The sequence below is a fragment of the Prionailurus bengalensis genome, chromosome C1, assembly GCF_016509475.1.
Source record: "Prionailurus bengalensis isolate Pbe53 chromosome C1, Fcat_Pben_1.1_paternal_pri, whole genome shotgun sequence".
Classification (NCBI taxonomy): Eukaryota; Metazoa; Chordata; class Mammalia; order Carnivora; family Felidae; genus Prionailurus; species Prionailurus bengalensis.
In genome coordinates this window covers 122400908-122419206 of record NC_057345.1, presented here as the reverse complement: position 1 = coordinate 122419206, position 18299 = coordinate 122400908, and the positions used below count along the sequence as shown (strand labels likewise).

Here is an 18299-nt window from a genome sequence, read left to right as displayed (position 1 = left end):
GGCTCAAACCCACGATCTGTGAGACCATGACCTGAGCCAAAGTTGGACACTTAACTGGCTGAGCCACCCATGCGCCCCTCAAACTTCTGTTTCTGGACAAGATGGTGTACATGTTGATAGTCTAGCATCTCTGCTGTTGCCAACTATAAAACTATACAAAATGTATTAAACAACTATTCTCAGACAATAGCAGGATAAGGACATAAATAGTGAAATAAAATAAATACAGAGGATAAACCTACCTTTCTGTGGGGGATACTTTGAGATCACAGTGCAAGTTAATGAGGCCCTAGAAAAGCACAGTGGTATCACTGATGTCAGTAGGCAGGGAGAATCAGTTTGAGACTGTTGTGCTGGCTGAAATTTGGAGGACAAGTACACCAGATTTGGAGTTGCAGAGAGAAGAGCTCTCTGGCAATCCATGTAGAGGGACTCTCAAGACTGTAGCTCAATGCTTAACTGTGCAAGCACATGGCACGCTTCACACAGAGAAGCAAAAGGAGAATCTGCAGGTTGCACAACGCTTGGAGACTTTGGAGTGCTCAGCAGCAAACATAGAGCACTCTCACTGAAAACCCTTTGCATTCAACTCACAGCCCAGAAAGAAAATGCATTAGGAATAAGGTTGTTCTGTACTCTTTACAATAAACCTTTATATCCAACCTGGGAAGGATGAAGTGCATGCCTATAAATTAGCTGTCTTCCCAGAAGATAGTTTACTCTTTAAAAGGAAAATTAAAATTTAAAATATCAATTACACAGTCAAAACATTCTATATATGTAGAAAAATAGAAAATGTAACCTGCCTGCCTCTCATCCCCCTGCCAAAATATTTATAAAAGCAGACTTACACACAATAGAGTTACTAAAATTAACAGATACAGACTTTTTAAAAATCTGTTTGAAAGATAGTTGGTAAATTAAAGGGTGGCCCTAATTAATGAATAGATGAGACATTTCAGTAGGTAAATAAACTGTAAAACAGAGAACAATGAAATTTCAGGAACTCAAAACAACAGTAACCGAAATGAAAAATTGGATGGATTAAAACACAAACTGGACACTGTTGTTGTCAGTGAAATAAAAACAATTCAAACTGAAGTCCTGAGGAAAAAACGACCGGAAAAAAAAATGAACAAAGCCTCAATTACCTGTAGAACAATATGAGCTGATGTATACGTATGATGGAATATACACAGAAGGCAAGATATGAGATACTGTGGCAGGAAAAAAAACGAATTAATGACTTAAGGGGCACCTGGGTGGCTCAGTCAGTTAAGTGTCTCACTTCATCTCAGGTCAGGATCCCACGGTTCGTGGGTTCAAGCCCCACATCGTGCTCTCTGCTTTCAACTCAGAGCCTGCTTGAGATCCTGTCACCCTCTCTCTCTCCCCCTTGCCCACCCCCCCCTTCTCTTTCTCAAAAATAAATAAGCATTTAAAAAAAGAAATAATGACTTAAAATATCCCAAATTTGAAACAAAATAAAACAAAACATTAACCTATATATCTAAGAAGTTAGCAAACCCCAAACAAGATAAAAACAAAGAAAATAAGTAGGCACATAATATTCAAATTATTTCAAACCAAAGATTAAGAGGGAAAAAATGAAAACAGCTTGAGAGAAAAATATATTACATATGGGAGAATATAATGATGAAAATTACTGCCTCTGTGTCATCAGAAACAACATAAGCCAGAAAGCAGTGGAATGCATTTTTAAAGGACTAGAAGAAAAACAGTGTAAACTCGAAGTCTATGTCCTATGAAAATAACTTTCAAACATGAAGACAGACATTTACAGATGAGTAAACACTGAAATAATTCATCACAAGTAGATCTGTATAAATAACATCAAATTAAGTTATTCAGTCTGAAAAAAAAATAGCACCAGATGGAAACTCAAGTCTAAATGAAGGAAAGAAAGGTGCCAAAAATGGTAAATATGAGAGTAAAATAAAAATGTCTTCTAGTTTTTTTTATATATTCTAAAAGGTAATTGATAATTTAAGTAAATCAAAACTATCAAACTAAAAGGCTTGTACACAGCAAAAGAAACAGTCAAGAAAATTGAAAAGCCGGCCTATGCAATGGAAGAATATATTTGCAAATCATATATCTGATTAGGAGTTAAGTCTAAAATATACAATGATCTCATATAACTCAATAGCAAAATAAAACAAAAACAAAAAAATCTAATAATCTCATTTAAAAATGGACAAAGGACCTGAATAGACATTTTTCCAAAGAAGATATTCAAATAGCCAACAGGTATATGAGAAGATGCTCGGCATCACTAATCATTAGGGAAATTCAGTCAAAACCACAATGAACCTTACACTTGTTAGCATGGCTATTACCAAAAAGACAAGAGATAAATAGAATCAGGGCGATGGAGAAAGGGAATCCTGTGCACTGTGGTAGGAATGTATATTGGTACAGTCACTATGGAAAACAGTATGGCAGATATAAATTAAAAGTAAAACTTCTGTATGATCTAGCAATTCAACCTCTGGGTACGTATCTCAAGGAAACTAAATCATTATTCAAAGGCCTCTTTGTCAGCCCATGTTCATTGCAGCATCATTTACAATAGCCAAAACACGGGGTAAATATGTCCATCAGTGGATGGATGGATAAAAAATGTCACATACACACACACACACACACACACACACACACACACCACACTGGAATAACTATTCAGCCATAAAAAAATAAAGAAATCCTACAATTTGTGACAACAGGGAGGGAACTTGAGGGCATTTATTCTAAATGAGGTAAGTCAGACGGAGAAAGACAAATACAGTATGATCTCACTTGTATGTGTATTGAAAAAAAAACTTAGAGAAAAAGAGATTGTTTGTAAAGGGGAGGGTATGGGTGGGAGTGGGGAAACCGGGTGAAGGTGGTTAAAAGATACAAACTTCCAGTTACAAGATAAGTAAGTTCTGGGGAAGTAATGTACAATATAATTATGATAGTTAACAATACTTTATTGTATATTTGAAAGTTGCTAAGAGAATAAATCTTAAAAGTTCTTATCACAAGGAGAAAAAATGCAGTTACGTGGGGTAATGGATATTAACTAAACTTGTGGTAACCACTTCATAATATATAGATATATGAAGTCATTATGTTGTATACCTTAAACTTATACAATGTTCTATGTCAATTATATCTCAATAAAACTGGATAAAAAGGAATAAATTTTATAATTTCTACAATCTCCAGAGAGTGGAGAAGGAAGGAAACTTTTCAGTTCATTTTGTAAGCATAGTATAATTCTCTTAACAAAACGAGGCAAGGCCATATGAGAGAACACTTTAGACTGATGTCTCATGCATGTATATACAAAAAATTCCTTAAACATATTAACATATCAACTGTGGCTATATAGAGAATTGTGCACTGTGACTAAATGGGGTTTATTTTGGTAATTTATGATTGGTTTAATATTGAAAAACAATCAGTGTAATTCATTATTTTAATAGAAGGCAAGAATTAAAATAAACAGTTATCTCAATAGTTAAAAAAAACAGTTGACAAAATTCATCACTCATTCATGATAACTTCAACATAAATGAATAGAAAAAAAATTTTCAATTTGATAAAGGATACCCACAAAATACCCCAATAAATAGACTCTATGGTAAAACATTTTCCTTAGTTATCTTAATACCAGCAATAAGGTAAGGATATACATTCTCACTCTGTTATTCAAACTTTATTAGAGATTCTAACCAGAGTAACTTGGTGAGGAATAAATATCATGGTGATTGGTAAGGAAGAAGTAAAATTCTATTTGTGGATGGCATTATTGCATAAATAAAAAGTAAGAAATCTACAAAAAAAGACTAGAATGGGTCACAATTCACAAATCAGTGTACCAGTTTAAATTATTTATTCAATTTCCTGATTTTTATCATTTTACTATAAATAAATGTGAGTATATAGGATACTGTAATTTTCTTGAACACTTACTGAATTATTTAGGGGTAAATGGATATAATGACTCAAAATTTCTGTTAAATTGTTTAGAAAAAGTATATTTTTAACATTCAATTGATTTTGAAAAAATATATATTTTTTTGCCTTCTTTTCAAGTGGTTTAAGAACAGGAGAGAGATATAATAATAAAGCAAATGGAACAAAATAGAAATTAATGAGGGATATGTCTAAAGGCTGTGCAAATGTTTCTTGAACTGGTCTTTTAACTTCTCTGTAAGATTGCATTTTTTTCAAAATAAAGATTTGAGAAGCATCAAAATGTGTTTCTAGATTCATAGTAATACAATGGGAAAAATGCCACTAAAATCTTTAAAACATTAAATACATAAGGATAAATTTAACAAATAGCATGCAAAATCCTCATATTGAAAACTACATTTTTGAAAGGCATTAAGGATGACCTAAATAAATAAAAGATATGCCACATGCTTGAGCTGAAAGGCTTAATATTGTAGATGGCATCCTACTCGAAGTGAACTGTAGTTTCAATACAATACAAATTCCCAGCAGATTGATCAATTGATCTGTCTATCTAGTAGAAACAGATAAGCTGTTTTTGAATGTATATGGAAGTGCAAAAGACCCAGTGAGCCATGCAATCTTGTTAAAAAAACCAACAGTGCTGGAGAAGTTGCACTACTGGATTTCAGGATTAACTGGAAGCCACAGAAACTGAGAGATGATAGTGGAGGCATAAGGACACACAAACAGATCAACTGAATTGACTGATAAGAGTTTCCGGAAATAGATTTCCCATTTATATGATCGATCGATTTTTATCAGAGGTGGCAAAACAATCCAAAGGGGGAAAATGATTCTGGAACAATCAATAACCAAAGGAAAAATACAGTGGTATTTAACATCATGTACCATATTCTCAAATTAATTTGAGATGAATTGCAGTCCTAAATCTAAGAGATAATACTGTCAATCTTCTAGATAAAAATATGAGCTATAACTTAGTTACACCGAAGAGGCAAAAAGCCATTAATCATAAAAGAAAAAAATATACATTAGGCATCATCAAACTTAGAAAGTTTTCAACAAAGTCACCATTAAGAAACAGCCACAGGGGTGCCTAAGTGGCTGAGTGGGTTGAGCCTCTGACTCTTGGTTCTGGCACAGGTTTGTGAGATGAAGCCCCACATAGGGCTCTGCGCTGAGAGCTGCTTGGGACTCTTTCTCACCCTCTCTGCCCCTCTGCTTCTCTCTCTCTTTCTTTCTCTCTCTCAAAAATAAATACAAAAAAGAAAAGAAAGAGAAACAGCCACAGAATAGGAGAAAATATTTTGCAAAATGTGTTATCACACAAATATATGCATCTCAATAATGAAAAGACAGACCAATTAAAAAGATCAAAATGTGAACAGAAATGTATAAGGAAGTAATAAATTCATGAAGAAGTATTCAACATTATTAGACATTAGGAAAATATAGATTAAATCATAATAAAATAGCACTACATACCATTAGAATGACTAAAATTAAAACAACAAAAAAGTGACATTAACTATTGAGGAGGATGTAGAAAATTTCAGTTCTTATTCTTTTTCTTTTTTTTGCCATTATTAGTCTATTTTTTTGTTTTGTTTTTTTTTTATTTTTTTTTAAATTTACATCCAAATTAGTTAGCGTACAGTGCAACATGATTTCAGGAGTAGATTCTTTAATGCCCCTTACCCATTAGGCCCATCCCCCCCTCCAACAACCCCTCCAGTAACCCTCAGTTTGTTCTCCATATTTATGAGTCTCCCTGTTTTTATATTACTTTTGCTTCCCTTCCCTTATGTTCATCTGTTTTGTCTCTTAAAGTCCTCATATGAGTGAAGTCATATGATTTTTGTCTTTCTCTGACTAATTTCACTTAGCATAATACCCTCCAGTTCCATCCACGTAGTTGCAGATGGCAAGCTTTCCTTCTTTTTGATTGCCGAGTAATACTCCATTGTGTATGTGTGTGTGTGTGTGTGTGTGTGTATTATATATATATATACACACACACACCACATCTTCTTTATCCATTCATCCATCGATGGGCATTTGGGCTCTTTCCATACTTTGGCTATTGTCCATAGCACTACTATAAGAACACTGGGGTGCATGTGGCCCTTTGAAACAGCACACCTGTATCCCTTGGATAAATACCTAGTAGTGCAATTGCTGGGGTGTAGGGTAGTTCCATTTTTAATTTTTTGAGGAACCTCCATACTGTTTTTCAGAGTGGCTGCACCAGCTTGCATTCCCACCAACAATGCAAAAGGGATCCTCTTTCTCCGCATCCCCGCCAACATCTATTGTTGGCCTGAGTTGTTAATGTTAGCCATTCTGACAGGTGTAAGGAGGTATCTCATTGTGGTTTTGATTTGTATTTCCCTGATGATGAGGGATGTTGAGCATTTTTCCATTGTCGGTTGGCCATCTGGATGTCTTCTTTGGAGAAGCATCTATTCATGTCTTTTGCCCATTTGTTTACTGGATTATTTGTTTTTTGGGTGTTGAGTTTGATAAGTTCTTTACAGATTTTGGATACTAACCCTTTATCCGATATGTCGTTTGCAAATATCTTCTCCCATTCTGTTGGTTGCCTTTTAGTTTTGATGATTGTTTCCTTCGCTGTGCAGAAGCTTTTTATTTTGACAAGGTCCAGAAGTTCATATTTGCTTTTGTTTTCCTTGCCTCTGGAGACGTGGTAAGAAGTTGCTGTGGCCAAGATCAAAGAAGTTTTTGGTTGCTTTCTCCTCGAGGATTTTGATGGCTTCTTGTCTTACATTTAGGTCTTTCATCCATTTTGAGTTTATTTTTGTGTGTTGTGTAAGAAAGTGGTCCAGGTTCATTCTTCTGAATGTTGCTGTCCAGTTTTCGCAGCACCACTTGCTAAAGAGACTGTATTAATTCCATTGGATATTCTTTCCTGCTTTGTCAAACATTAGTTGGCCCTACATTTGTGGGTCCATTTCGTGGTTCTCTATTCTGTTCCATTGATCTGAGTGTCTATTCTTGTGCCAGTTCCATACTGTCTTGATGATTACAGCTTTGTAGTACAGCTTGAAGTCCGGGATTGTGATGCCTCCTGCTTTGGTTTTCTTTTTCAAGATTGCTTTGGCTATTCAGGGTTTTTTCTGGTTCCATGCAAATTTTAGGATTATTTGTTCTAGCTCTGTGAAGAATGCTGGTGTTATTTTGATAGGGATTGCATTGAATATGTAGATTGTTTTGGGTAGTATCGACATTTTAACAATATTTGTTCTTCCTATCCATGTGCATGGAATCTTTCACCATTTTTTTGTATCTTCAATTTCTTTCATAAGCTTTCTATAGTTTTCAGTGTATAGATTTTTCACCTTTTGGTTAGATTTATTCCTAGGTATTTAATGGTTTAGTTCTTATTCTTCATGAGAAGAAGTGTAAGATGATACAGCTACTTTAAAAAATGATTTTGCAAGTTCAAGTAAAATTAAATGTACATATATAAACATATATATTATAGTGTATATTATGTATATGAATGAATGTGTGTGTGTGTGTGTGTGTGTGTACCCATGCGCATGCACACACACACACACACACACACACACATACATCCAATAGCTCCATTCCTAGATATTTGGACAAGAAATAAAAACCTGTGTCCACCAAAGGATGTGTAAAAAAAAAACAACTTTAGAGATGATTCATTTATTGTAGCTAAAAACTAGAAGCTATCAAATTATCCATTAACAAGGAATAGATAAACAAAATGTGCCATATCTGCACAACAGAATTCTGCTTGAAAATTCAAAAAGAAACAATACTGATATGCCCAAAAAATATGAGTGAATCTCAAAAACATAGTGTGACAAAAGTCCCTCTTAGAAGAATATATAATATATAATTTCAGTAATCTGAACTTCTAACACAGGTGAAATTAATGGGGAAAGAGTTCAGAAGAGTGACCACCTTTTTGGAACCTCTAGGAAGGAGCACAAGAGAATGTGTGAGGAAGTAAAAAGACCTTGTATCTTTATGGGAAGTAAATATATTTGTCAAAACTCATCGCTTATACTGAAGATCTGTACATTTCATTATATGCAAATTATACTCCAATATTTTTAAAACAGAATTTTTAAATGGTCTATAAAAGAGAAAAGAGGAAGAAACTTATCTTTGGAGTGATGAGCATAGATGTGTAGATTAAGTTTGATGCGTCAACCATGTACTTACTGGCTTTGGTTAATGCTCTTTACATATAGCTTATATTTATTAGAAATATTTCAATCAACCTCTTTCATCTGATTAGCTTATAGACAGACTAAGATCTCACCATTCATTTGTTAAAGTGTTCTAGACGATTTCTTGTTCAGCTGATTGCTAAATGATTTTGAAATTGGCATGTGTATATTCTAGTTACAGAAAGCCTGTTATCTTTTCTATACAATGATAAGCTATACAGGCAATGTCAAGAATGTATCAAAATGCTTCAGTAGAAAATAGATATAGGAACTGTATCATACTGATTTGGTACCTTATTGGTATTCTCTTTCTCATCCATCTATGGAGTTAAATAAAGGTTTTACTCTCTGCTGGAACTGAAATAAGACAAATGCATGTGAAACTTTAGACTTTCATGAATTCTAAAAAAATTAGTAATGCTTTGGGGTGCCTGGGTTCAATTGGTTAAGTATCAAACTCTTAATTTGGGCTCATGTCCTGATCTCACAGTTCGGGAGACTGAGCCCTGCGTTGGGCTCCACACTGACAGCACAGTACCTGCTTGGGATTCTGGCAGTCTCTCTCTCTCTCTCTCTCTCTCTCTCTCTCTCTCTCTCTCTCTTTCTCTCTGTGTGCCCCTTTCCCATTTTCACTGTTGCTCTCTCTCTCAAATAAATAAATAAACAAAAAAAATTACAAAAATTTTAATAAATAAACTTATTAAAAAGGGGCATTGATATATTTGTGTGTGTCTATGTTTTATAAATAGCAAGGTGCAGGAGATGCAAATAGAAAATCAAGGAATAATTTAGTTAGATGTTTCCTCAATATCCACATGTAGAAAAATCTATTAATAAATAAAAAGGCCCTGAAAATAGAAAGTGATTGATTTTAATGTAATAATAATATGGCTTTAAAAGAGAAAACTGGTAAAAAACATTATAAATAATTATTAATAACAATTTAAAGTGAATACTTCTGCATATTGATAAAATTTATAGTATATTGTGATTTTATTTTCATTTAAATACCTTTAGTATAGACTTACTTTTCTAGTATACAAGATTTTCATAAATTACTGTATGTAAACAGTACGAATAAAATTTATCTACACATATTTAACTTGACATTAAATTAATCTAGTTTTGCTCTGTGAAATAATGACCTCAGTTCTGATCATTTGCAAGATAATTTTAATGGAACATAAAATTTTGTCATTTCAAATTTTTAATTCTTTTTCCTTAAGAAAAGAAAATGACTATGAAGGAGAGTGCATTGAATGTTAAAAGAACATCTACCTTTTCATTTCATTGTTGGCAGTTAGCCCAGTTCTTTTGAAGGACTTAATAATTTTGTTTCCTGATGATGCCTAGAGGTGAAAAGAGACAGTGCCTAGTGGTTCAAAACAGTTTGAATGAGGTAATCAAACAGCACTGGAAAATGATCTTCTATCCGTGGTGACATACTACTGGGAATTCTAAAGGAGTTCACCAAAGAAAAGATTTTATAATTAAATTATCATTTAATCCCAATTCTGTACTTATTCATTCATTTTAAGTCAGTAGTGACAATGGGATCTCTCAAGGTATTTCATCAGTTGAAGAGAGAAAAAAAAAAATAATACCTTAAGGATAACGTGTAAAAGAAGTTAAATTGATGCATGCACATTTTTGTGTTTAGATGCCTCATGGAGTTCATTGTTTCTTTTCAGAAATATGAGATGACATCAGATACGTGGCTCTCCAAACAGGTATGGCACAGGAGGTTGCTTTATGTTGCATTTTGGCCATTGTGCTCATTCTATTTATCCAGTGCCTGTATAATAATATTCTCTCAAAAGTTACCTCAGTAATATGACTTTAAGGCTTTGCTATGTTTGGCTAAGTGCATCTTTTCCATTAAAATATTTATGACTTGGCCTTTCTGTGACATCATTTATGAAAAGGCTAGTTCCTTTTTTTTTTTTAAGAAGGTAAGTTACAGAGTAACTACTAGGATCCATTTTCAGGATCATTCATATAAGTAAACTTTTGTGTAGATGAAAGAGGAAAAAGTTGTGACCCATTAAAGCTGGAAATTGTCAGTATTGTTCAAATTTCCCAGAAGATTGACCAAACCTGTGGACATTGTTTAGATAGATGCTTCTTTCCTTAGATGTATCCTAGATCATGATGCTAGTTTGTGACATACTTGGGGCTGGAATCCAGACCACAATAGAATAACTACTAAATGTCCCCACAACATGGTCTCATACCAGACATTTCAGAAGGAAACACAAGCAGAGTATCCAAATATGGCTGAGCCCATTTTACTACTGACTCCATTACTGTTTTTTTCTTTTCTTTTCTTCCCCTTTTTTTTTTGCAAAAGGAAGTGTTTTGTTTGGTTTGCTTTTGATTTTTGTTCTTTGCAGTGATCTTTTATATTCTCTCCTGAAGTGTCATACACATCTATGGTTTCAGTGACCACCCAGGTATTGAGACCTCTAGATGTATAGCCCTAGGCAGCTCACTTGGCTGAGTTCTCAAACATCCAAATTCATTCTTGGAAACTTCTCCTAAGTCTGTAAAAGTAACTGCACACTCCACAGGTCCACAGTGGACATATTCCCCTTCTAGTGACTATATGCATTCTTTTCATCATAGGAGTCAAGGACATAATTACCCATCCAGCTATTAAAAATTGGAAACCTAGCAGTCATTCTTAAACTTTTTCCCATTCTTTTCTGCACATATTATTCATCACCAAGTTCTTCAATTTTATATCAGAAGATCTCAAGTCAATTTACTTTACTCCAATTCACAAACAGCATCCAGGATCAATCTGCTGGTACTGCAGCACCTCTCTCACTGCTAAACACTCAACCCCTCGGGCACACGCCAGTCTGTTCACCACACTGCAGGCTGGCTGAGAGACCTGTGCACAGCATGCATTTTGGTGCCTCTAGCCACGTCACTGTCACACTCCCCCTCTCACAACTGGAACGATTCTTGTTGATTCCTTCTCCACTGTGGCACATTAGCACTCATACTACAAGGTTTGGTATGAACCTTTCCTTTGAACAGAATTCTCTCAACTACTTTCTTTTGTGAAGCCTGATCATTTTTCAAACCTCAGCTTAAATCACCCACTTAAAAAGTCACCTCCTCCAACCACCATAACCAAATCCCATTTCTTAATAAGAATTATTTGAAAGTCAAGTGTAATCTTTTTTGTGATACTTACACAATTATTTCTGTGAGCTTTTTCCTAAATTCACAAGGGCAGGAGGAATATTCATCTTTTGTTTCCCATTATAAACTAAATGCCTAATACAGAGTCTGGTTATAACAAAACTTCCATAAATACTTGGTGAGTAAATAAAAAGAAGGTCTGTAAATAAGCTAAAACTTTTCTTGTTTGAAGCATAGGCATACCAAATCTACAGCTAGATAGATAAATAGATATTAATATGGACTACTTAATCTTCATGAAATTGGAGGAAAAAACCCAACTTTGGTCTTATAGTCAGTAATGGACTTTCTTAAGTTAGATACTGAAAATAATAACAATGAGAAACAACATCATAATGGATATTGATATATTCTGAATTGTACTGTATTATTAAACCTATTTTGCTATCATTTTTATTGCCAGTGACATTCATAATAGTCTGACATGTATCAACATAATGTATGCTCTTTTGGAATTATGTTATCTACATTTTAAATCCAAAATTTATGAATGTTTAATAGAAACTTTTTTAAAGCAAAGAAACTAGTTATCAATTATTCAGTAAAAAAAAATGCAGGTGGTAGTTTGTCACAGTTGAGGTTTTCTCTAGAAGTTCTTAGGGAATTTTATAAAATATTTAAAATTTGATGAAATTTAAAGTATGACACTGATAGTATTGAGATGAACCAAATTTCTAAGACAACTAGGAATTAAGTATAATCATCATATGCTCACTTTCTGGATAGTAGGAAGAACAGAGAGAATGTGGCCTGGCTTTCAAGAGGCTTGTGATAACCCATGTACAAAACTATTGGTCAAGAAATAGAGTTTGGTATCCCCAATCCATTGTTCTGTGTGTCATAAACATTGACTTGCTTACAATCATAAAAGTACACAGTGAAATAGGCTCCATTTCCATTATTTGATTCTAGGAAAAGGTTGGCATAGAGCCCTATTTATATGTAGATATTGCCTCATGGTGAAGGGTTTTAAGCCCAGCAATGCATTTAGGAATATAGTCTCCATCTGCTCCTTTGCTGAACCATTTAGAAGGCATTAAAATTGGAAAGGGCTTGGGGGGGCGGGGTGGACAAATATAAAAAGGAGAATTCTCAGATAATCCTGTACCTTAAAAAGGCAATTTACTTTTGGAGCAAATCACAAGGAGAGAATAGGGAAGGAGCTGATAAGTTGGAGCAAATGTGGATAGAATGATATATATATAACAAATATTTTGCCTGTTGTAAACATGCATTCATCTATCCAATTATGAGTTGGACACCTACTGGGTCCTAGGCAATAAAGCTAAAAAGATGAAATTATAAACTTAGTTTAATTATTACTTGCCTAGTGAAAGAAGCCAACCATATAATAGAATGCATTTAATGTCATGATAGAGATAAATACAGTGTAATTGTTAGAATCTCTAAGGAGAGATTTCTTAACTACGAGACACTCTAACCAGGGAAATTTGGTAATGGTTTCTGTTCCTTGAGTTTAAGAAAAAAAAAGTAAGATTCAGTACAAAAAGCAAAACAAAAATGTTGTTCCAAGCAGAAGATGTTTCATGTACAAAGGCAAAAGAGAGATTCCAGAGGGCAAGAGAGGGAACCTACAGAATTATTGACTCTATCATAGTTGAAAGATGTGATTCACTCAGGTATCTTGTCAGTATTTATTATATACCTAGCAATGCAATGTTTTTATCCTTGAACTGTATATTCCTTCAGTTTTACATTTTTACATATGTCATATATTTTCATGAGTGTCCATGAAGTAGAGAAGAAAAATATTAGCCTTATATATCTATCAAGGGAGGTTCTCACTAATAAAGCTGAAACCAGACTCTTGAGATTATGAAAATAGTTACTAATTTACTTATTCAAGTAAAATAAGTAAATAATTATTAAGCACAATTTATATAACAGTCATTATCTAGGTGCTGGAGGTAGAGCAGTGAAGAATTCAAGGGTCCTCCCTCATGGAGTTTACATTCCTGAGGAACTTCACCTACTTGCCTATCTACTTGCCCACCTGCATACATACACGCATATACAAAAAAAAATGCATACCTACCTGAAATAAAATATGTTGGATACTGTTAGGTACTATGGAAAAAAACCAGAAGTAGGTAAAAGGAGATGAGGGATTCAGACAGAGTTGGCTGATCTGGCTTCTAAGATCACCCTCTGTATGGGGTAATGGGAAAACACCTCACTGTTAAGGTGATACAGAGCCAAGATATGAAAGAGATAAAAGAAAGAACCAGGCAGAATAAAAAGTGCAAAGGCCCTGGAGCAGGATCATGCACAATGAGGAAGCAGGAGAATGAAAGGAGATGAGATCAGAAAGAGAGTGGAGGGCCAGATCATCTGAAAGGGTTTATAGGGCATTTTAAAGACCTGCAAAAAAAGTAACCATAGCAGAAGTCTTTCTTTTACCGGATGTATAATCATTGTCACTAATCCAACAGGAAAGAACTGAATGTTTGTCAGACAAATCCATTTTCTTAATGTTTCCCCTGGAGCAAAAAGAAAGCAGTCTATATGCATAGCTTCCATCATTTAATTTTCAGAAAATAATTCTATTGATGTAACATGCCACTTAGAGCTTAATTAAAAAATCATCAAATGGGCATTTGTATTTGTGTATTTTTGGAGGGGTGAACAGTGAAGATGGGAAGTTTGAATTAAATGATTTTCAATGGATTCCTTCCAATTTTGCAGCCTTTTAATTTCAGCGTTTCAGTACATTTATATATGCATCAACAGAAATGTATGTTCAAGTAACTAGAGTGGCTGGGTGAAATATTTCAGAAAAAAATATATTAGATATTGTTTGGTTTTTGTAAGCCAGTCATTAAAGAATTTGTTCTGGTAGAGTCAAAACAAAGAGACAGAAAGGACATTGATGGTGCTTCCAGGGAGTGGGGTAGGGAGGAATGGGAAGTTACTGTTTAATGGACACAGTTTCTAGTTGGGACACATGAAATTTTTCTGAAGGTAGATGGTGGTGGTGCATTCACATTATTTTTAAAATAATTTGACCGTTTTGCAAACAAAAGTCCAATACCATCCTGATGTCATCACGTGCACTTCTGTTTTTAGAATGAGGAGCCAGTGTTTTCTAGAGACGGCAGCACATTCTTTATGACAGTTCCTGTGAAGCAAGGGGGCCGTGGAGAATTTCACCACATAGCGATGTTTCTTGTCCAGGTACGTGCTGGCTCCTTTCTGTGTTTGGTTTCATTGCTGTCATACTCACGAAGGTACAATTCTTAGGGCATATTCTGAACCTACAGTTAATGCCTGTGAAATCCAGGCATACATTTAACCCAAGGACTAAGTTCTAGAAAGAGGATCCCCCTCCATAACTATAAATTCAAACTGTACTTTCCCATATAATAGTCTCAACACTCAAGAGAATTTAGTGAGCCATAATATATGGTAAGAGACTTGGGCCTTGGATTAGAGAGAATTGAATACATGAAAATTACCCAGCCCCTACTTTCAGAGATTGGAGGACAATTTAGAGAAAATTTTTCATTCAACAAATATGTATATTCCCTATTTTGTGTAAGCAGTATTTTCAAGGTGCTATAAATGTTTTAAATATTTGAAGCAAACTAATTTCTGGGGCACCTGGGGGGCTCAGTTGGTTAAGTGTCTGACTCTTGCTTTAGGCTCAGGTCAGGATCTCACCATTCATAAGTTTAAGCCCTAGGTTGGGCTCCACACTGTCAGTTGCAGCATCAGAATACTTGGTATTCTCTTTCTTTCTCTCTCTGGCCCTCCCCCTCGGATGTGCTCAGTTTCTCTCTTTCAAAATACATAAACATAAATGAATGAATGAATGAATGAATGAGTGAACAAATACATAAATGCTTGAAGCATACTAAATGTCCATCAAAAACTGAATACTTGAATACTTTATGGTAACCCCCCCCCCCCACAAGGAAATACAATGCATATTTGAAAAACCAGGATAAAATGTATTGTCAATGACACAGAGTCTGTGCTATATTTTTATAGACTTTCCAATAAAAATAAGGAAAGTGTTATTTTTCTTTTAAATTCCAAATGAGTTAGCAGACCATACAGTTTTATCCAATTATTTAAAAACGGGAGAATTCACAAATGGTTTAAATGTGACAGGGTTAATGAGTCAATTGGAATGTAATGGTCAATAACAAACATTCAGGAGAACTGGTTTCCTTCAGAATCAAATAAACAAACATCCTAGTCTCAGGCAAAAGATGATTTATAAAGGCAAAGGATGTGGATAAACTGGAATCCTCTATGGGAGTTTACAAACAAAGTAGCCAAGAATCAATTTCGCACTTACAAAATATAGAGTAAATATAAATGCGCCAAAAGATCCCTAAACCACCTGGCTACATTTATGTTGTTAGAACCTTCACAAGCCTCGTGCAAATTCTCAAACTTTTATCATAATCTATATACATATTTATGTGCAGCAGCTCAGTGCCTTGAATTCTCAAAATCTTATGTCAGTAGTTTAAAATTTAACACATGTCTAAGTTCTGTACCTATTAAAACAACTGCCATGACTTTAATTTGAATTAAAGCCAGAATAAGTAATTTGGAACATATATAATTTTCACAATAAAGATGTAGATTAATTTTCATAGTATATCATTTAAGTTGGAAAAAGAGGTTATAGACTAATCTATAATATCTCATATATGTTTGAAATAAATGTATCTATATATGCCTAAACTTTTTGATGATTTTATATGTATTAAAATGATTATATCAGACAGCACTAAGGGGGCTATTTTTTTTTTTATGTAAACTGGAAGAAGTTTCACTAGCAAATTATTCTACCTGATTAACTTTTCCTAGCTAATTATAAATTTTGTTATCATAAATACTAGATCTTTTGGTCAAAAATACTGTATCACACTATAAGTGTGGGTGCGGGGCTCAAACCCACTAAACGCAAATGTTAACACTGTGACATTTTATTAAATTTTTAATGTTTATTTTTGGGAAGGAAAGAGAGAGAAGCAAGGAAGGATCAGAGAAAAAAAGGGAGACACAGAATCTGAAGCAGGCTCCAGGCTCCGAGCTGTCAGCAGTAGAGCCTGATGCGGGGCTTGAACTCACAAACCTCGAGATCATGACCTGAGCTAAAGTCAGACACCCAACTGACTGAGCTACCCAGGCACCCCATTTTATTAAATTTTTAAACCACAGTATTTTATATTCACAAAACTGTGTGAAAACCCAGGTTTTCCAAATTGCATACAAATTGTAAATACAGCAAATGATAGGGAAAGATGTATAATACACTATTATATATACAATTCCAAGAAGACAATCTATTTAACAAATTGAGAGAAATAGTGTCTTTTAAAAAGTGTTGGATTGGAAGGGAATGGGAGGTACTAATGCTGGCCTGTAAGAATTGAGACATTTCTTTATAAACAGAAGTTTCTTTATAAGCCTTGGGAAGAAATACCTTCTTCCCCCAATCAAAACAGCCTGACATGCAGTCTAATTCATTATTCCTGAAGTGTTCAGAACAACTTCATAGAGTAGATGTGTTTACTTTGTTCCTCTTCTATATGAAGATTATAACAAAGCTTTCATTGAAGTAGAAAAGATTTTGATCTATTCCGGTTGCAGTTCAGAGAATTTGTGGCTTGCCTCAATGAGAAATAAACATGACTGCACTATTATTTATGGATGTTTTGGCAATGTGGATAAAATTAATCTACTTTGTAATGAGTTAGAGGTCAGTGGTTAGATAAATGTAAGTTATGCCTAAGTTTATAAACAGACACAATCTTAGTAAACAGTTTGAATTCCTTTCCCTCAAAAAAAAAGTTTTTAAAGTTTTTATTTATTTTTGAGAGAGAGGGAGAGAAAGAGAGAGCATGAGAAGGGGAGGGGCAGAGAGAGAGGGAGACACAGAATCTGAAGCAGGTTCCAGGCTCCAAGCTGTCAGCACAGAGCTTGATGCGGGGCTTGAACCCACTAAATGCAAGATCATGATCAGAGCTGAAGTCGGATGCTTAACTGACTGAGCCACCCAGGTGCCCCCACCTCAATTTTTTTAAATAGTTTACAAAAAAGATCTTTTAAGAATCCTCTAAGATTATGATATTGATACATATATATGCTATGAAAATATTAGAATTCAAAGCTGAATTAACTCATTTAAAATCAAACACAGTCTCCTCACCTCACACATCACACTGTAAATAAATTTGTATATATAGGTATTTCTAATTCCTTTTAACATTGAAAAATATTTAATTTTCTTTTGAATATTGCAATCAAAGCACATGTATGGATTTGTGGTATTTAAAGAATAATGTATAAGAATTCTTATATTATTTATTATATTCTTAATGTTTAATATTAGTCTCCAATGTATTTTAATAGCTGTTCAACATTCTGCCAAATAGGTTTAGTATACTCTATTTAAATGAATCAATTTTAATCAGCATTAAAGTTACTCTAATTTTGATACGAGAAATTACTCAGAGGTAAACATTCATATGCCTAAGTATTTATTTATGATTATTACCACAAAAATATATTTTAAGATATCAGAGATATGTAGGCAAAGTGTATGTGTATATACGTTTTTAAGTTTTGCTATGGAGTGGCAAATTGGCTCTCCAAAAATAGTGTAATAACTTAGAGTCTAAATAGTAATGCATATACCAACATTGATGACTTTTTACACTCTTTCTTCCTTGACCTGCTGCCAGTGAGGAGGAATGACAAGAACAGAGTTTGACAGCCAACCAGCAGGATGAGCACCCTTTGATGCTTAGCTATATTTGAGAGCTTCCTCACTGACTGAAAATGTATTTGTCTGTATGAAGTATCTCACTAAATGAAGTTAGTAAT

General features: G+C 34.2%; 1 protein-coding gene across 1 annotated transcript in view; it reads left to right on the top strand.

Annotated features, from left to right (window-relative positions):
* DPP10 (dipeptidyl peptidase like 10) overlaps positions 1-18299 on the top strand; it is a 640613-nt gene that overhangs the window by 540706 nt on the left and 81608 nt on the right. Inside the window, exons 12-13 of the mRNA XM_043576604.1 lie at positions 9911-9949; positions 14520-14627. Of these exons, the coding sequence (XP_043432539.1) occupies positions 9911-9949; positions 14520-14627 (147 nt within the window). The remainder of the gene's footprint in view (positions 1-9910; positions 9950-14519; positions 14628-18299) is intronic.